Source organism: Crinia signifera, chromosome 3 (assembly GCF_055691185.1).
Source record: "Crinia signifera chromosome 3, ASM5569118v1, whole genome shotgun sequence".
Taxonomy (NCBI): Eukaryota; Metazoa; Chordata; class Amphibia; order Anura; family Myobatrachidae; genus Crinia; species Crinia signifera.
Window position 1 is genome coordinate 93,479,788 of NC_139219.1, and position 21,746 is coordinate 93,501,533.

General features: G+C 44.4%; 1 protein-coding gene and 1 long non-coding RNA gene across 2 annotated transcripts in view; one reads left to right on the forward strand and one right to left on the reverse strand.

Moving 5' to 3' along the window:
• Positions 1 to 1,076: 1,076 nt before the first annotated feature.
• Positions 1,077 to 20,728, reverse strand: LOC146063643 (uncharacterized). The gene is made up of 3 exons (XR_014471631.1): positions 20,287 to 20,728; positions 8,018 to 8,130; positions 1,077 to 7,729 (listed from the first exon to the last, which is right to left on the reverse strand). It is a non-coding gene; the product is annotated as an uncharacterized LOC146063643 (long non-coding RNA).
• Positions 19,915 to 21,746, forward strand: part of OPRM1 (opioid receptor mu 1) — an 89,093-nt gene continuing 87,261 nt past the window's right edge. Inside the window, exon 1 of the mRNA XM_083176214.1 lies at positions 19,915 to 20,562. Coding sequence (XP_083032340.1) covers positions 20,276 to 20,562 — 287 coding nt within the window. The 5' untranslated portion in view covers positions 19,915 to 20,275. The remainder of the gene's footprint in view (positions 20,563 to 21,746) is intronic.

Sequence of the window (21,746 nt, forward strand, 5' to 3'; positions counted from 1 at the left end):
CCCACCCAAATGTAACTCTCTCTGCACATTTTACATCAGGCCCGCTTGCAGTGCATATGGTTTTGTCCATCTGAGAATAAATTTATATTTGTGTGTGAACCAGAATAAGCCCCCGAAATACACACAAATGTATTTTATTTGTGCATGAAACAAGGTTTCAAAAAATGAAATAAAGTTTGTGTACATTCTAGAAACTACAGAAAGTTTCAGAATAATTTGTATAACAGATATTTAGATAAGGGATACTCAACCTGTAATGCATAAATAGCATAAAAACTACTTTTAGTAAACCTGTTTCAGTACAGAAGAGGAGATGTCCTTTGTCATCTATACTATTATAACCAGGGCTATTTTTCTGCAGGCTCCAGCAGGAACTGTGGTCCTTATTCTAGTTCACTCTTTCTGACAAAATATTTCTTGGATGGACAAAACCATGTGCATTGCAGGTGAGGCAGGTGTTACTTGTGCAGAGATAAGTAGATTTGGGTGGGGTTTTACACCTGCCTCACCTGCAGTGCACATGGTTTTGTCCATCTAAGAAATATTTTGTCAGAAAGAGTGAACTAGAATAAGGGCCACAGTTCCTGCTGGAGCCTGCAGAAAAATAGCCCTGATTATAACTATAGACCCATAGGAGGACCTTTCATGTGGTAGGTGTAGGGGGATGCAGTCAAAATCCCGACAGTCAAAATCCCGACAGGGTCGAAATCCCGAATGGGTCAAAATACCAACAAGGACAAAATCCTGACAAGGACAAAATCCCGACATTTAAAATCCCGACAAGGACAAAATCGAGACATTTAAAAATCCTGACAAGGTCAAAATACCGACACAAGAGAGTCAACATGACTTTCGGTCGACAGGTAGCGAGGTCGACATGGGTTTTTTCACTGTTTTAAATGTTGGGATTTTGTCCTTGTCGGGATTTTAAATGTTGGGAATTTTTCCTTGTCGGTATTTTGAACCATTCGGGATTTTGACCCTGTCGGGATTTTGACCGTCAGGATTTCATACCGAATCTGGTGTAGGGAGGGGTTAAAGTCCCAGAAGCCCACAAAAAAAAAAAAACCCATACAAAAAAATGTGCGTAAGTACTATCCTTTGTAGTCATCCTTGATAAAATAGCATTATAGTTTTAAGTCAGTAACAGAATCACCATTCAAGAGACATGATACAATGTGTGTGTACAGTACACAAAATTGATCATTTCAGGTTCCAGAATTAACTCTAGATTGTCACCATGTTATGCAAGATGCTGACATCCTGGTGATACATGTACATACCCCTTTTCCACTAGCCTAAATATCCTGGGTTTTTGCACGTGAGTGCAGGATTTAAGGCAGGTGTAAATGCTCCCTGTTGAAATAACCCAGGTTGTGAGATCCGGCATTACTACCCAGGTAGCGACCAGGGTTGAAGGTTGAACACGGGTTCAACCTGGGTCACTGTGTAGTGTAAACGGATAACCGGGGTCGATGCAACCGGGTCCCGTTCACTACAGTGCAAAAGAGGAGAGCACCTCTCAGCGCCTCCCTGACCCCACCTACCGATGACGTCACCCATTATGCCGGGTTCGGACTCTAGTGTGAATGGGTTCGCAACCCGAAAGTAAGTGTTGATCTTTAAGGGATACAGCCTCATATCGTGTCCACTAAGGTGTTTAAGAAACTGCTATGTGCACTCAAGAGAGAGACATAAAGTAAGTGTGGTTTCAGTTGCCCACTGATTACATCACCTGCTCTCCGAGATCACAAGAAAGTCTCATTCCTGCGCTAGTTTTCTCCCAAAAAGTTTTTCCAAAGTTTGTGTTTCTGTACAGAGTGTGATGGACTCTGGGATTTTTTACTAGCTGCAATAAGTTGTGGAACAGCGCTTGTTATATAGCATAAGTCCTTGTTGTTCTATAAGTATCACACTAATTGGGGGTTCATGTTGTGGGTTGTCAACATTGACACCAAAAAAAGTGAAAAACTCATGTTGACATTTTAAGTGTGTACACCTTTTTCCATGTTGACATTTTGACCATGTCGACAGTTTGACCCTGTCAACCTATTGCATGTGAACCGTTTGGGGTAGACCTACAGTACTGACTGTCTATCTAGACATTGTGGGGAATTTTTTTTTTGAGAAACTTTATTGGTTTTCAAGGTATTACAATACAGTGAAGTTATTCCGCAAGGAGGGAAAAATCTAATTTCAAACATCTTACATAAAGCATCAATCAAGTGCATTAACCATGAATCTTGAGTGTCCTTATTGTCGTAACTTGCAGAAATCTGTTAAATCAAGGTACTCTAACATAGAGATACTGTTAATGCGAAGACAGCTATAAAGTCTAAGGGCAGTATTCAATGAGAAAAATTTGCCGTGTTTTATGGCGAGTTTGTGCTATTTTCGTGTTGGAAGGAGCATTTTGCTCTCCAAAAGTGAACCACCCTATTCAATGTGATATTTTCGCCGTCTTTCTAAGGGATTTTCGCCGTGTCTCTCCGTGTAGCAATTCTCCATCTTTTCATGGAGAACTGGAAGGTGAACTTTTAAACTAAAAGGTTTTTTTTTTATTTTGATGTAAAAAAATCAGGATTTTTTTTCTGTGAAGGGACATGCTATTTTTATTTATGTGCTTTTATAGCACATGAATATATATTTAATTTAAAAAAAATAATAATATTTTTTTTTTTTTTACACAGAGCAGCCAGCAGGGGGCCGGAGCTCTCGACCCGCTCATTAGATATTCATATATTCACTGCACCTGATCATTACATATGCACGATCAGGTGCAGTGAATACTGGGTCCCCTGCTGGCTATGGGGGGGGCAGCTTGTGCTGCCTGGGTCCCGGGGAGCCCACCTCCCCTCCACATATGTTCTGGGGCAGCCAGGGAGACTTTAATCTCCCTGGCTGCCACCGTCCCCCGGCTCCCTGCCACGGACGCTCGTCCACTGCAGGGGATAAGACTCGCCGCGAGTGGCGGCGAGTCTTAACCACATTGAATAGTGGGAGCAGGAGTGGCAGCGAGCCCTCCGGAAGAGGGCGAGTGCATGGCGAGAGAAAAAATCTCTCGCCAGGCACGGAGAATAATTCTCATTGAACACAGCCCTAAGAGATATAGACAAACAAACTTACATGTAAACGCAGACAAGACGGAGGGGGGGGGGGGGAGTAGGGGAGGGCTCAATATCATCATAAAAATAATTTTGGGTAGCAATGCATAGAGTATATGTGAAACCCCCAGCAACCAGGGGTTAACACAGACCTCGGTGCACTGCCTGCACCAGCCGGGACAGGGTTAATTGCAGCAAGTCAGTGATTGACGGGCAGCAAGGAAAAAAGAGTACTCACGTGGGTGTGCCGGGAACGGAGTGAAGCAGCGGATGGCAGTTGTACTAGGACGCTGCGGAGCCCATCGGAAGCAGGCGCCGGAGGTAGAGAAGGCAGCGCGGGCAGGAGCAGGGCAGTCGAGAGGAATGCCGGGCCCCGGTAAAATTTTGGGGGCGTGGCCTACGTGTGGGAACCTCCCACACTTAGGCCACGCCCCCAAAATGTTTAGAGGAGGGTGAAAGAAAATTCTAAAAACTGTAATCTCACACGCTGTCAGTGAGACACTCATACTAAGCCTGCTGTCAGCACAGCACATTCTGTAGAAATGTGTGCTGCTGTTGCTTCCCGGGAGGGACGGATGGGGAAGGGAGGGGTCGGACCAGGGCCCCTGCAGGGCCCCTCCAGCAAGCCTGGGCCCAGGTAATTAGTACCCTCCCCCCCCCCCTCTCGGCTTCCCTGGGCAGGAGACGGGGTGACGTCACGCGAGCGGTGAAGTAGGAATGCCGCGCACCGCAGGTGACCCCCTCCGACCTCGAGCAGAGAGGAGAAGCGCAGCCGCGCCAGACTCCACTGCCGTGCTGAGGGAAAGAGAGGGGAAGTTAGGAGCAGCTGCGCTGAGCATGCAGGCTGAGAGCGTCAGTGAAGCAGCTGCGCCAGGCATGCAGGGCGAGGGAGCCAGACCTGTGGGCAGTGGTGCAGACCACCCTTTCATCACAGCAGGGGTAATCTCGCGGCAGGAGCAGCACAGTGGTGTGGTGGTCAGCAGTGTCCAACTCAGCAGCCAGACCCCAGCATTGTCAAGCCCAGCAGTTACAGAGCCCAGCTGCTCCAGGTGCCCGCAGCAGCAGAAGTGCATAGGGCAAGAGGAAGGGGGAGCAGCAGAGCCCAGCAGCAATCACAGATAGCAGTCGCAGAGACTACCATCAGCCGGGGGCGCAGTGTAGCGGAGTGTGGCAACGCTTGGCGCCCACACTAGCAGTCCCTGGAAGGGTACACAGCGACCGGTGAGGATTCGCCTACCCCAGTTGGAGCTGGCATCAAATCACAGGTATCCTGAACTCCCGTCCCAGAGCCATCCCCTCATAGTCCCTAGCTGTTCCCCTGCCGTGAATCACCTGGAACTTTCCCCAGTGCCACTACAGCAGCTATAGTATTCCTCTATTGGCCGACCTGCGAACCAACAGGTCCAAGAGACTCCGTCTGTGACTTGGACGGGAGAAGTAACACTCTCAGTGAATATAGTAATTCACTATCCAGGGTTTAAGTCAGGGTCTTTCTGGAGTATAAGTGCCACCCGGTGGCCAAAGGAATAAAGAGTGGATGGACAGTATCTTTGAAGTACCAGGTGTCATTCCCCTGGATGTTAAGTCCTATGCATAGGCCCCTCTCAGGACTGGCCGGCCCTAGTTAATAAGAGTACCCAGGTACATAGGGTTTGATGATATTGTGATATTAATGTTATTTCCTTTAAGTAACTGTGTAAGCTAAGTGTGATGTGTAAATCCTATTCGATTTGGCGCTGACACTGTAACCCACATCGTTTAAGGTATCCAGTTGGTATCGTTGTTCCCCTAGTCAAGTAGTAGAAACGGGGTCGTAGGACCCCATCCGTTGGGCAGTAGCACAGCGAATACCGAATAGATTCTGTGCACCGGTGTACCGAACTTAAACAGATCCTGAAGTTTGGTCATTGCAATAATTGTTGTTGAAAAGTCTGGATATGGTGTATCGTGATTTTGTATTTGTGTCCTTGTATTGACGTAATTTGTGTTGAGGTATTCGCCTTGCTCTAAGGCTAAAAAGGTTGGCGCCCCTAGTTGCAGGTCCAGAATAAAAGGTAAAAAGCATATCCGTGTTGCCTGGGTTTTGCTACCCATCCTGCAGAGCGAGAAGACTCCTGAGCGGATACGTAAATTATTTAGTAAAGACCGATGGTAGCTGGCAAAGTAAGGTAACCGCACCCCCATGTTCGGGGCTTACATATGTATTAGATTCAGTCTGGTAAAGATAGAATTTTAGGAATGTTAATTGGGTACTATTTCAGAGGTGTGAAAAATAATTGTGACGTAAGTATGTATAAATGAATATTTTACCACTGAATCTCCAGCCTATATTTCTCCCGGAATCGGGTAGAGTATGGGGAAGGTCACGAAAGTGACAAGGTTATAAATTTGAAAGAAGAAGGGGGGTAACAGAAATAATTTACGATTAAAGCATTATACATTGTATGCAGTGTTGTCCCGCATTTAGCCTCAACTGTGTCATGATAAGTCTCTGGTTAATTCTAGAAGAGGATTGATTCTACACCAAAGACGACTAGAACAAATAATTCTAGAATAAGGTGCTTTATGGTTTCGTCTAGTGAGCATACAAAACAGTCCTATTTGTTTTGGATGGATTTAGACGTTTCTGAATCGGTTATCATGAGAGTCTCTGGGTTACATTCTATGGGATGAGATAAAAGCACATTTTTTTATCTCGCTCCACATCGCCGCTCTTCGCACTTTCTGAAATCACATTTTTTTGTAATAAATCGCATATTTAATGGGATGCGCTTTGGAGGCCGAAAAGTGTGATGTAGTGCGATTTGCGGCGAAGTGGTGCGATTTTATGACACATAAAAGTGCAATTTCTTCCACCGGTCATGTGCGAGATTTGGACCAATCGGAGTGCGATTTACAAGACTGTCTCCACATGACTAAGAACCCCCTAACCTATTGGCCCACCTCGGTCCCCTCCATTATGCATCACACCCCCTATATAAAGGGGCACTGGCGCCATTTCACTTTTTGATAGGAAGTAAGGAGCATGGAGAGGAGCAGTGGCAGTGTGAGCAGAGTAAGAGGTGTTGGTGGCAGAGTGAGGAGTGGCAGAGGGAGAGGTGGCAGAGGGAGCAGTGGCAGAGGGAGCAGTGGCAGCAGCCAGCCAAGAGGAGCCAGTAGGAGAGGCAGCAGAGGATTGCTGAGGTTGTCCTCCATTACAGGGAGTGGCAGCAGTGTGGCAGGCAGTATGGCCACAGCAAGGCAGCCCCAGACCAGGCCCTGGCGGACCAGCCCCAGCAGGAGGAGGTGGTGGATCCGCTGGCATCCCCATCCTATACCCAGGACCTATTCCATACCCCAGAGCCGCTGCAGGAGGGCCACATGTCAGAGGTGGAGGAAGATGGACGTGAGGAGGAGGAGGAGGAAGACACTGGCATGGAGGAGGAGGGGTACATGGCTGGAGTAGAAATTGAGGAGGAGGAGGTTGAAGCTGGCCGCACAAAAAGTGGCAGAAAGGTGAGATTCTCCTACGAGGAGAATGCTGCATTTGTCCGGGCTATCGTACCCCTGTTTGACCGGTTACTGGGGAAAAGTCACCACAAGACCACTGCACAGCGCAAAAGGGCTATGTGGAAGGACATCGTCCAGGCGGTGAACGCTGTAAGTCACCACAAGGGCCTGGTCAGAAACGTCAAGAAGAGGTTCAACGACATAAATAGACACCTCAAAAGTAAAATGGCCATGGAGTTGGAGGAGGCCACCCAGACTGGCCGAGGAAGCCCCACCACTGTCTGCTACACGTCCTATGAGGTGAAGCTAAAACGAATTATACCCCCTGAGGTCCTGCCTGGCATGCACGTTGCGGATACCGATAGGCCGGCGACGCCACCCAGAGCTGGTAAGTGTGACCACATGCAATCTTAAACATACATGGCAATGTTTTTAAACTGTAATGTTCACTTGTATTGTTATGCTAAGTAAAGTGCTGCTGTGGAACTACATAGCCCAGCAAGGTCAGACAAAAAAAATTGCCTGCTCCTACTTTCAAATTGGTCATAATGCTGGGCCTTGTAGTTCCACAACTGCTGATATTGATCAACACTTTAACATTCTTTCTAGCAGCTTAACATGTATGTGGCCCAAAAACATTGGTGTACTGGTGGTTTAGCTGCCACGCCTACATACCCCAGATTTTGCACCAGTTGTAATGGGGGATAATTTACTAAAGGAAATTTGTAAAAAAAATAGGTGTATTTGTATCCAGAAATATTGTATTGATATGCTATCAATACGAATACGAATTAAAATATTTTCGGGATAGTAAATGTCAAAAATTTGTGTATTTCTGGATACAAATACACCTATTTTTTACAAATTTCCTTTAGTAAATTTCCCCCAATGTGTCAAATAGTTTAATAATAATTGAAGCAAATTTCAGGTGTAAAACATATGTCCAATAATGTGGGGACTAAATAATGTAGTCCTTAACCAAAGGAAGTTTTGTCCAGTAATGTCATTTCAATACAAATTTGGCATAAATGTTTATCCATTGCAAGGTAGATAATGGCTGCCCATCTTTTCTTTCACAGATTGTCCATCCCGAAGTGCTCACGCATCACAGAAAAGAAGGCCTGTTGGAGCAGAATCTGTGGAAGCAGGAAAAAGGAACAAAAAACAAACCATTACACATACAGTACACACACCATGTGACATCAACAATATCTCACACTACATTCATCTCCTGCTGCTACATTGCAAGGGAAATGATTGTAATCTGACCTAGCCATCTCACTTAGTATTAATGTCAATGTTACATGCAGTATCGGAATACATGTTTAAGTACATAATACCCCTAGGTATGTGCGTTCAGCATCTCAAGCCCTTTCAAAAACAGTACTGAAGAGAGTCTGGCCTATATATGCATCAGTACTTACCTCTTCATCTGTATCCACAGGTACTGTACAACTAGGAACACAAGCAACAGAATCCTCTGATATGATGATGGACGAAATGGACATCATTCTAGAACCCGTGGAGACCTTTGCGGCTGAGGAGGAAATACAGACGTCATCACAGAGTGATCTTCCACCAAGTGGGGTGACTCCCAACCCACCCCCACCCACAAACACACCCCATACAGCAGCTTCTGCTGCACAAGTAGCTAACTCCTTTAAATTTCAAGGAGAAACAAATTGAGTTTATGGCCTCCCAAAGCCTGCAAATAGGCAACATCCAGGGGTATATGCGTCACACTTTTCTGCAATTAAGAAACATTTCAAGGAGTGTACGGGTTGGTGTAGGTACTCATGTGCGCATGGCTAATAGCATTGACACCCGTTTTGCAAATCTTACTTCTGCTCTGAGGGAACAGAATAGCCATATTGGGAGCCTTGCGCAAAGGATAGTTGCATAGTGTGAATTTGGAAGAGTGTAGCGAAACACATGTAATAGTATATCTGCCCTCAGGATCTGACCTCATCTCATATACCTCACATGGAATCGATCTTTTTTATCAAAACAGCCACTGCTCTCACTTTAGAAGTGTAAGCAGCACTATCTAACAATTTCTATCCTAGCATTTGCAGTTTAAAAAATTCTGCAGGAACAAGATGAGCTTCCTGGATAAAAAACAATATAGAGTTTTAGCTTATTACAGTAGACCAGTATCTTTCTTCTCTTTGCCAGAGAATTAATTCCTCCCACATTGAGAGATCCAACTCAAGCATGACCTACTATAAAGTTATAACAATAACATGCATCACGTCCCAAGATAAATCTAGTACATTTGTAGTGAAGCAATGAGCAAGAAAATAGAGAGAAGGACACATGAGGGAGAGGGAGACAGACATTGAACAGATTACATAAAAAATAAATAGAAAACGTAAATGCACGCAGTATAATAAGTCTAAGTAACTCAAAATCATGTGACTTCAGGTATAGCAGTAAGAACATGTATAATATTATGTTTATCAATCTATTAACTATCATTCGGAGCCTAGCTTCTCCCAGGTCCGTCTTAAGAATAATTTGAAAGAACCGTGGAACAGCACACAAATGAAATCACACTTAACAATCCTCTAACTCCTCAAGGAAACAGAACTAGATCCATTCTGGAGACTTTGCTTGATTAAGGTGGAAATCGTTAACAGTACAGTATCTCCCCAATAGAATTGGCCACATATATATAAGACACTATGGTTCTGCAATATCCTGAGCCGGTTGATTCTCGCCATCACACAAGAAATCCAAAGCTTCCGCCGGGGATGTAAAATCATAATGGGTATTGTTACGAAAGATACGGAGCTTCGCAGGGTATATTAAGGCGAATTTCAGCTTTCTTTCAATCAAATTGCCACATATAGGTGAAAAGGCTCTGCGAGGTTTAGTAACTACAGCTGAGAAATCTTGAAACAGCCTGAGATTATTTCCTTCCCATTTAATAATGTTCATTTTCGTAGATGCTTTCCATATTGCCAATTTGTGCGTGTAGCTCAGACATTTAAAGATGGTGACCCTGGGACAGGAGTCATTATGCCTTGGGTTCGGGCCTATTCTGTACACCCTCTCTACCATCACATTGCTGCATTCACTTTGTATTCCCAGTATTTGTGGAAGTGTCTGTGCAACAAATATTTCTAAGGCAGGACCTTTGATAGCTTCAGGGAGGCCTATTATCCTGATGTTGTTTCTTCTGGAGTGATTTTCAATTTCCTCCAGCCTATTAGTAAGAGAATAATTTTCTTTCTCCAGAAGTTTGCTTTCACACTGTGCGTGGGCCAGATTATGGGCTATAGTGCCAATTCTGTTTTCAGCAGTGTGTACACAGAGGGTTATGAAATGTCACTCACCACTTTGGCCAGCAAAGGTGCCATTGTTGCAGTTATGACATCCACCATATCGTCATAAGAGGGCTGATGCGATTGTGTGATGCTATGAGGTGTCATAATCTTCCTCCTGAAGGTCAGCCACATGTTTTTTAGAGGCTGGTGAGGGAGCTGAGTCACCGGAGTCCGCCGCCATTGCTGGGGTAGGGCCGCGTTTCACCTGCCTCCCTGTCTGTTGCTTAGAATGCAGCGGCTGCTGCGAGGTGATATACTTGTCCATCTCTGCCTCCCGACAGCTACTGTGTGCCGTGTCACGGTTCCTGGAGGTTCAAAGCCATGTAAAGCTACTCACCCCATACACCCAGAACCGGTAGTGACTGTGGGGGAAATTTAATAAAATGGGAGTTCTATTTTATGTGGGATTTTGCTATTGGCAACCAATCAGAATCTACTTCTTATTTATTTAGCACCTTCTAGAAGATAATAGATAGTATCTGATTGGTTGCCCATAGCAACATCTCATGTGAAATACACCTACCACCTTAGTAAATTTCCCCATCTATCTAATAAGCCACACCCCATTTTTGGGCAAAAAGATGCATAAACACGCCCAGTGCACGCGACTTGGTGGCTGACTTGCACTAGGTGTTTCGTGTCTTGGGGCAAGTTGTATGAGGACACATCTGCAATGTGATTCCAATACCACAAATTACAGCCTGGAAACTTGTTTTTTAGCTATTTTTTAAACTTGTATTTAGAAAATTCAGGGCCAGATTCTCTAAGCTTCAAAAGTGATAAAATGGACAGTGATAAACAGCCAGCCAATCAGCTCCTGCCTGACATTTTTCAAACACAGTCTGTAACATGGCAGGTAGGAGCTGATTGGCTGGCTGTTTATCACTCTCCGTTTTATCACTTTTGAAGCTTAGAGAATCTGGCCCTTAATATGAATTTTGAGGTAAAATCTGAATAATCTTTTGTACTTTTTTCAGTAACAGATTCACCTTTACTGTTGTATATATAAATGTAAGTATGCCTTATTTCTATTACATTAAGGGCTGATTCTGGTTCACTTGCAAAAGCAAATTTAATTATCTCTAATGGACAAAACCATGTGCACTGCAGGTGGGGCTTATGTAACATGTGCAGAGTTAGATTTGGGAGGGGCTTTTATTTCGAACTGATATCTATATTGCAGTGTAAAAAGAAAGCAGTCAGTATTTTCCCTGCACAGAAACAAAATAACTCACACAAATCTAACTCTCTCTGCACATGTTACATCTGCCCCACCTGCAGTGCACATGGTTTTGTCCATAAGTGAGAGAATTTGCTTTTGCAAGTGAACCAGAAGCAGACCCTTAATGTAATGGAAATAAGGCATACTTAAAGTCTCTCAGCCAATCAGTGTCCGGCCAGTCTTTAAAAAATTATTTTGTCAAATTTAGTAGCCACTTCCCGCTCTGCCGCCAGGCATATGCTGCTACGTGCTCCCCGCTACCGCTTGGACCCCACTGCCTGGACCCCGCTGCTGCACACAGGTGTGTGAATATACCAGTGTTTGTCTGCAAAGAGGCAGACTAAAGACAAAAGTGCTTTTTGGGCACACACTTTCTATAAAGTTACAGATGTACAATATTCAGTCACCTTTACTGAATGCTGGGCGCACCACCAATCTATTACTACATAAATGTCATGAGAGTAGTTTGTTATATTGGTATTTGAGATAACTTAAAAATGTATTGCTTCTGTCTGTGCAGATCCTTCCACACATTGCAAATAGGTGTGCGCCAGTGGTGCTTCACTGCTGGGACACACCTACAGATCGGACGCAACACATCACAGGTACTAAAAAGTACCCACGATATGCCTGTGATTGGTCCGATCTGATAGATTGTGGGTCAGATTCTCTAAGCTTCAAAAGTGATAAAATGGAGAGTGATAAACAGCCAGCCAATCAGCTCCTGTCTGACATTTTTCAAACACAGTCTGTGGCTTGGCAGGTAGGAGCTGATTGGCTGACTGTTTATAACTTTCCATGTTATCACTTTTGAAGCTTAGAGAATCTAGCCCTTAACCTGAAGCAGGTTCAATCTGTAGGTTCCGACCCGATGTCCACAGGACCGCCTATTGGATCGGATGGGATGTCAAACTCATCTGGTTAGGTCTGATTTCTCGGCTGGTCCATGTGGATTGGGTGAAATCATCTCAATTTGGATAAGTGTATGGGCACCTTAAGTGTATTTGCTTCTGTCACAGCACCCTGCCCCAGCCAGCACTCAGATACACCAACCTGATACAGATGGGCGGTCACAATGTTGATCGAACTGCCACTATAAAGAGTATTAGGGGTAAAATTACTAAGAGAGTTCTATTGAAGATGGGATATTGCTCAGAGCAACCAATCAGAGCCTACTTCATATTTATTTAGCACCTTCTAGAAAACAATAGCTAGAATCTGATTGGTTGCTATCCCATCTTCAATAGAACTCCCATCTTAGTAAATTTGCCAGATCAGAATGTGCTCTTGTGTTTACCATACACTTAAATCACATCTGCAAAATTCCCACCTAGGGGGTAATTCAGGTTGGTTTGCAAAAGCAAACTCCTTCTTTAATGGACAAAAGCATGTACACTGCAGGTGCACATTAGAGCGTGAGAGTGTAAATACTGGTTGCTTTATACTTACACTGCAATTTTTATTTCAATTTGAACAAACCCACCCAAATCTAACTCTCTGCACATGTTACATCTGCCACACCTGCAGCGCATATGGTTTTGCCAATTAGAGAGAGATTTTGTTTTTGTGAGCCAACCCGAATTAGGCCCTTATTACATATATTTAACATGGGCCTCTCACAGGCACGTGAATCCTTACAGCACAGAGATAATGCTTCCCCCACTGTGATAGCAAGGTCACACCTTGTCAAGGCTTATACAATGCAGACATTTTAACTAGCAAACAAAGACATTCTTACAATATACACTAGTCGTTATCACAGTTTACCTAGGACACACAGATTGCGTACAGTCACATGACTTTAGGGGGTTGCTGTAACCCATGGCAACAAAACAGCTCCCCTTGCATAGCAACATGGTTTGTTTCAGACACAAAATAACTTGTTTTCTGCTTTACTGAATCTGGCCCTTTATGTGATAATTTAATAAACACACACTCACACACACACACACACACACACATATATATGTATATATATATATATATATATATATATATATATATATATATAGATAGATATATATATAGATAGATAGATATCTATATATATCTATATATATATATCTATATATATCTCTATATATATATATATATAGAGATATATAGATATCTCTATATATATATATATATACACAGTATATGTATTTCCTTGGTTATGCCACGCTGGCTGTAGGTTATAGTTTAAATACACTTGGCAGCACTCCAAAGACCAGAAAAATGTGTTTTAGGATTAAATAATTACATAATCGCCATTTGCAAAAATTAAGTTTCAAGGCCACAGCCTCCTCATCATCATTATTGGTGCAAGGATATGTGCAAAGTGCAAGTGTTCAAAATGTGACAATGTTTCTATGGGCACACCCACTATTTTTGTGTGCATGCCCATTAACTGCTAGATGGTCCCCAGCGTCCGGCCCCTGCCCGCCCCTTCTGAAGCGAACTCCCCGGCATCTGTGATACTCGCTGAAGGCGTTACTCCAGGGGTTTGCACATGGGCGCATGCACAAACCCCAAACATCGGCCAGGGGAGTGGATTTGGCCCGCAGCGGGCAGGTCTGAATCACCCCCAAAGTACCAACCAACTGCCATTTTTCAAGCACAGCCTAGATTGGGGAGGGGCTCCAGGGCAGAGGATTAGTATGCTGGGCCCAAAAAGCGGAGCTGGAAATTACCTGACTGAGCCATGTTTCAATAAGAGGAGAAGGAAATGCTGCACACTCACATGCTGGACAGTACACAGCTGTCGGCATAGAGTCTTATGCATCCGCATCCCCTATGCATCATATGTAAACCTGTGCCAGAGTGTGACCCCGACACTCTTTGTCAACTGTGACGCCTGTCACCAGAGCCCTGAACGTCTCACAATCACTAAATGACTGCAGGTTACCTGCTGAGCAAAGCAGCATTGCAGTCCCCATTGAGAAAGCATAGATCATTTCCAACAAGGGTACAGCAGGGATACAGACCAATAGCCTCGTTAAGTGCAGCCAGCACCAGACCTCTGTCGGCCCCATAATGGTACTTGGGAAGGGGGGGTTCTGGCAGGAGGGGGCACTTGCCCAGGGCCCCCCAAGGGCATAATCCGGCCCTGACTTTACATTTGTCCACTTTATCTCTTTTAAAGGCTTAGAACATACTGTACAGTATGTCCAGAGCTCTGCTAATTTATGTGCATATAGGATCAAGAGAAATGTAGCAGAGTAAGAAGGTGAGGAGGAAGTAGATATTTTATCTTCATTTGTGTGATCAAATGAAAAGAAGGTTCCAGAGGGTTCAGGGACGATATTGAGCCAGTTGCTAGCTGTGGAAGAGCATACCATTCCATTTCAGATCTTATATAGCTTGCAATGTGTGGCAGGTAAGAAGTGTATTAATTTAATTTTAAATTAATGATAAAGGAAATTATAGTCCTCACCTAAATGTATCTGCACACTGGTGGAACTACTATTCCTGTCACCAACAGTTTTTCCTGTCACAGTCTGGCTCCCCCTGCCTCTCCCTGTCACCCTCTGACTCACCATGATACCCACTGCCTTTTTGCATATTATGACCTTGGGTTGAGGTTGAGGAAGGGGGCACAAATGTATATTTTTGCACCTGGGCTAACCATCCCTAAATTCCTACTGTACCAAAGCAATGAAAATAAAAGATGAAGAAAAATGTCTCAGTAAATCTAAAACAATGAATTTGTTGTGTATTTATAAAGTATTTGACTAATTTTAATGTCTCAATTCTGAGAGATTCAAGGGCAATTGCAGAGCACCTAGCAGCTGTAGCTTCTACCCCATCAAAGGAGTGTGGTTGACACGGGGCATGCTGCAGGGACACCCCCCTCCTGTGCCATTCACCACTCACCGCTGTTCCCAGTCCCCACCACCGTTCATGGTCCACAAACCTTTACAATCGGATAACAGGGGCCGAGAAAGGCATGTGCAGTATCAGCAATGGTACTACGCATGTGCATACCCCCAGCTTCTATGCATCGGCTGCAGCCCACAGAAACCAAATTGGGCTGCACAGCAAGGCAGGGAGAGGCTTCCTATAGAAAGCCAGCTCTTCTCCTACAGCAGCCCATAAAGACCATAGACTTCATTTGAATCTCCGTGTATGTGATCCTTTTCACAATGTATGTATATCTGTGCTGATGGGGTGCTACCATCCAGGGCCGGACTGGCCATCTGGCCTTCTGGCAAATGCCAGAAGGGCCGATGGCATTGTGGGCCGAATTTGTGCAGAAAGTTCTAAGAACTTCAGAACTTTCTTCATTATCGCTGAGCCCACTGTCACGCCCCCCCCCCCCACACGTAATTTACATATGGACACCATGATGCTGTAGTGTCATGACGTCATGATGCAGCCATTCCTGAGGTGCCCCACATCCCCGGTGTAGCCGGCGTAGATACGGGATGTCCAGACTGCAGACCTGTGTCGTGCTCCGTTCAGAGTATTAAAGATAGCGGGGCGGAAAGTTCGGGTGCCTGACCTCAGGCGGTGGGCAGACGTGAGGTAGAATGATGTCCGGACTGACACACACTCACTGGCGTGTTGATATGGAGGAGGTATGTACTATATGAGAGAGGGTCCCCTGTGTCAGTCCGGCTGCTGTGTTTTTTGCTCTGGCCTGTGGGCGGCCATACGAGGAATGTACGCCTGAAAGCGCATATGCATGTTTGTAGTATTTTCTTAGTACTGTGCTTATGGTATGTACTGAGTATTTCTCCTGGCTGCCCTGGGGGTTCCCTGCTGCCCATAGAGCATCGGTGTAGTGTTCCTATGTCTGCCAGTATACCCCAACAACTAATGCCCACAAAGAATGTGTAATGGGCATAATGGTGTGTTCCATAATGTGTAATGATCATAATGATGTGTTCCATGATGTGTAATGATCATAATGATGTGTTCCATAATGTGTAATGGGCATTACGGTGTGTTTCATAATGTGTAATGGGAATTACGGTGTGTTCCATAATGTGTAATGGGCATTACGGTGTGTTCCATAATGTGTAATGGGAATTACGGTGTGTTCCATAATGTGTAATGGGCATTACGGTGTGTCCCATAATGTGTAATGCCTCCTTTTTGTGATGCCGCGCCTCCTCTCCATAAAGGCCACACACCCTTTTTGCTGCGTGCGTCCCACCCTTTGCAGGTGGGCCTGTGTGCTCAAAAGTGCCGATTTTTGGTCTCTGTCCCACCCTGCTACCATCTGTATTTATAAATATCAGAAAGCAGTACCTCTGTGGTTATTGAAAATCTGTAGATATCCAGCTATTAAAAACATGCCTGATGAAGTCATAATTATTTACAAACACGTTGGAATGTATTTTGAAATTGTAGTGATTTGCAGCAGAAAGCTATCAGTAAACCTAATCATCCTGCTTTGCTATTAAACTGGTAATTAAATAATAAAGTAATAAATATTAGGAAAAGTCCTCCCTACAGTACTACACAAGTATTTCATTACTCCCTCACTCATGGTATAACGCACTCATGGTATAACCTACAGACAAACGTCTGAACAGCACAGTAATGTACAGTAAGTAGTTCTTGCGCATAATGCATTTCAATGGACACTTAACTACACACAATCTGGAATAGTTTGCTATAGCTTTGGTTTAGACATATGAAGCATGCGCAGTGATGATTTCAAAAAGCGACATCTGGTGAATGCTCGCTGGTATTGCACTCTGTAACGCCATATGCCAAGCTGTGCTACATATTGCACTGCCATTTCACTAGGCGCGCTGTGGCGAGTTGGCTGGCCAAAAGCCATATGCAGGCTAGATGACTGTGGCTCCATTTGTACTTTCTTATGGTTGGTGTGACTCAAATATCATCCTATAGTGTGTGAAATAATGGGTTACATTTTTCCCATTATCATTGTGATATTGGAATGCAGGAAGTAAGGTATTACTGTCACCAACATATTAGTATTATTATTATTATTATTATTATTATTATTATTATTAATAATAATAATACATAGGCAAATGAAGGGGGGTTCTGGTTGCCCAGAAGCCCCCCTTTCTCTTGCGAAGTGACTTCAATTATGACAATAGCATTGGTATATAATATGATCAATAGAGCTGTCACCACATCATGTACTGTATGGGACAGAGCAGAGCTGATGCACATGACCAATGAAAGCAGCTTCTAGATACCACATTGATGCTGCTTTCAGACTGCAGAAATGGGTAAAGACCCAGTATTTGTAAATGGGACTTAAAACCAGTCTGAGCCATAAAGACCCTTTCACACTTTCACACGTGTTGTAAACTGTATATTACTGGTTAATTACAGTTTTTGTACCATTTCACATTGAATCTGTATATGAAATGATTATCCAGTAATATACCCCCTCCCCTGGTACTTGCCAGCTTGTATGCCCGCCCCCCCTCCCCTGGTACCTGTCAGCTTGTATGCCTGCTCCCACCCCTCCCCTGGTACTTGTACGCCCCTTCCCTGCATGATCCCCGCTGCCCGGACCTCTGTGAGCTGACAAGGACCAGGGGAGGGGGGGGGGGGAGTGGGCATACAAGTACCAGGGGAGGGGAGGGAAGGGGGCATACAAGCTTACAAGTACCAGGGGAGGGGGGAGTGGTGTAGGATCCAATATACCGGTTCAGACCCGTTCACACTGCATAAATAATGGGTCTGAACCGTGTAGGACCCTTCTTTTTACCAGTTTTGAATGACCAGTTTTCTTGAACTGGTAATTAAAAACTGGTGCTTTCACACAGCAGCTCTAACCGTTCAAAAATGATAAAAATCAATATGCCGTTTTAGAGCTGCAGTGTGAAAGGGGTATGACTGTATGTGTGGATCCTGTGGCAGATTTAGGGGGGGGGGGGGGCACCCAGGGATGCGTTCCCCTGTCATTTCTGACATTTTTTTCCCCAGGAGACCTCAGAACATGCAGAGCCGCTCTTGGGAATGGGGGGGGGGGGGGGGAGCTGCCACTGGGAAGAACTGTAAGCACTGACAGCTGATCAGATAGCTGGGAGCAGCCCGGCTGTATTTACATCACTGCACATCCTGGTAATTTGAAATCTCGCGCTGCTGCCTGCTGGGTCTGGCAACCAATTGGGAGCCACCATTGCCCTGCAGGCGGCAGCATGAGATTTCAAATAGCAGGACGTGTGTCGCTGTGAATACAGCCAGGCAGCCCCTGGCAACAAGCATGTAATCCTGCATGGCAATGAGCATGTAACCCCCATGGCAACAAGCATGTATTCCCCTTTGGCAATTAGTATGTATTCCCCCTTGGCAATGAGCATGTAATCCCACATGTCAGTGAGCATGTGATCCCACATGGCAACGACTCAAGCATGTAATCCTACATGGCAATGAGCATAGAACCCCTGGCAACAAGCATGGCAACGAACATGTAATCCCACATGGTGACAAGCATGGAACCCCTGGCAACAAGCATGTAGGTAACAGCACTTACAGTATGTAGCATAATTTGTAATAGGCAAAACAGTGTTTGGCATAATATGTAATGGACATTATGGTGTGTGGCTTAATGTGTAATGGGCATTACAGTGTACATTTTTAATACACACCTTTGGTGCGCAATGTTCCTGTTTATGGATTTTATTGTGAATTTTGGTTTAATCCAAGTAGCATTATGTGAGTTTTTGCCCATTCCGTTTGGCATCATGTGTAAGGAGCAAGTATAATGGGGTCTACTATTTTGTTGCATATTGTGTAGAAGTGGTATATGGTGTGATACACTACACTCAAGGACACGTCCCTTTTGAGTTGCCACACCCCCTTTTATCGGGCATCTTCATCTCTGAGCGGACACTCTGGCACCATTAACACTCCCTTCACCCTCCGCATCCCATCCCCTCCCCTATCATGGTGCCACCCCTGTCATGTTCTCCTGGATCCAACCTTGAGTGGATCAGTGCCCTTAAACATCGCAATGGACTAGAGAGCAGCTGCCAGGAGGAAGAGACAGCAGCCTTACCATGAAGTGGGAGATTGTGAGCTTAAAAAATGCAGTACTGGTTCTGTTATTTTTGTGCATTTATTTATTATATGTTTAACCTTTTTCCTGACCACTCATTTTATTTAAAACTTTACTTTTTATAGAGGTTGACTTTATTATTAATTGCATTCATTTATAATGACTTTAGCCCCCAAATAGAATAATGGTTTAACATAAATGATGCTATCAATATTTCATAATACAGGGATACATCCTGATTTAACTCAAAAATAAAAATAGAATGATTTAAAATACAAATTTATTTTAGAATACAAAATGAGCTGGGAGTTCTATCATTATTTCTGCCTTCAGAGCATCACATGTGAGGACTGTGCTGCAGAGTAGCTGCTTCCCATGTGCTGCCTGTTAATGTGTGCAGTGGGATTGAATGTTTGTCAGCTTTGTCCTGCTTAGCTCTTTCCTTTGACGTGACAGCCAAGGTAACTGAAACACTGCCTACATGGGCAGCTGAGCACCTTATCTCTACATGACATGGACTATTACAGGGCTTATTGATCGGACACAAGTGCCAATCTGCCACAGTCAGTGGATATTAAGGGATGATCATGTGCATAAATCAGGCGCTTACTCTTTCTTGTAAAATGTGAAGCTGTAATGCTGAAACTATATAAATGAATTAAGGTGAGGTGCTTTGGTCTATGCCCTGTCCCAATAGCTGTTATTGATTTTTCATCACTGACTGTCATAAAACTGCTAGCATGGTCATGTATACATAGCCATGTGAGGGATTCTCACAGAGATTTACGATGCTGAGCTCAGAGGCAGGGTATTGATGGAGATGCAGCAGGTAGCAGCCACTGTACATATCAATGCATGGACCCTGACCACGTCTGCGGAGACCACCCATTACTACCTGCTGCCCAGAGCAGACCAATCTCTCTCTTTCTCTCCCCCTCTCTCTCTCTCTCTCTCTTTCTCTCTCTCTCTTTCTCTCTCTCTCTCTCTCTCTCTCTCTCTCTCTCTCTCTCTCTCTCTCTCACTGTAAAGAGGAGGGGGTAGGGGGGGAAGTAGCAAAAGAGGAGGAGGAAGATGTGTAAGAGACTGAAGGGACTATAGATACAGCAGTCACATCCTATCCTGTCTTACCTCCAAAGTATCGCTTGCTACTGTCAAAATGGACATTACCTTGAACAGCTCCTGGTCAGCTGCTGATAGCCTACTGGACTTTACCAATGGCGGTGCTGGTGTTAATGCCTCGCTGTATACCATGAGGTGCCCAGTTGGTGCCATGGGCAATGCCACCAGGCTGGATGACAACCAGTCCTATCTTTGCAGCGGACGAGAAATGATGCCTGAGAACTCCAACTCCATCATAATAGCGATCATCATTACAGCCCTGTACTCCATGATTTGCGTCGTTGGGCTCTTTGGGAACGTTCTGGTCATGTATGTGATTGTCAGGTAAGAACATTGATGTCCCCTCCCTCTGGCCACACTGTATGTCTGCCCCCCTCTCCACGTTAATAATAGCTGACCTAAGTAAGGATCCACCTTGCATGCTGTCAAACTTTAGGCTACCCTGCCCGTCTGACTGTCTCTCCTGCCTGCTACTAGCAGCTGTCAGACACGCGAGGTGGGAGCTGCAAGCATTGGGAGATAAGGAAGCCACACGTTACAGATGGGCTAAGAGGTATCGGAGCGAGGCAGTCAGGAAAGGGTTAAATCACAGCATTGTGTTATGCATTAAAGTATAAAGGAGTTTGGAAAGTGCTAAAGCAGCACCATGGACAGTCCATCATTCCCTTAGAAGAGCGCGTTGCAATGATTTTGTATTATTTGTATTGCTAGGATACTGTATACTGTAAATTTGCTTATGTATTAATAAAATGGTAACACAGTCACACTGTACTGTATATACTTATACAATGTATCTACTGTAACTACATTCTTGGCTGATCCGTTAGTTGCAAGTTTAGTGCAAACAAACACACACGTGAGCTGTAGCTGTGATAGAGGCTACCAAGGTAGTGAGATCAGACCAGGCTCTTCCTTTCCAATGCCCCCTCTCCCAATGTGTGTGTTCCTGCTTTCATGTCACTTGCTGGAGACTGGTCAATGATCACTGTGCTGGCTAGGAAGGAGGGGGGTGACTGCTTACATCTCCTGCTGCTGATCACTTACAGAATAAGGCAAGGTCATTATCAGGAGACTGGAAATCAGGCAGCCAGAATGATTTTCTATCACAGTAGGTATATGGACATTAGCAGACAGAGAACTCCCCAGCCAAGGACAGGCAGAATACATTATAATGGACACGACAGCACAGCAGGCATATCACACCTGCTCCTCTTCCTTGTCAGTCTGTCTGAACAAGTATTAGACAGTAACAATCTCTCCAATCAAGGACATGACTGATTGGTTGATAACACATAAAGCCAACATGTTGCATGTATTCAGGAAGTGGTACTGTAGCTGCCATTTTCCATAGTTAACATTAATCTAGAATCTTAGCAATCCAAGAACACCAACAACCTGCTTAGCTGGAAAAAAAAAGTCACCTACACAAAATGCATATAAATAGTTGGTGGTTTGCAAATGAGAATCATTTAAGAGTAAAGACATTGCAATACATTTTTAAACAGCAG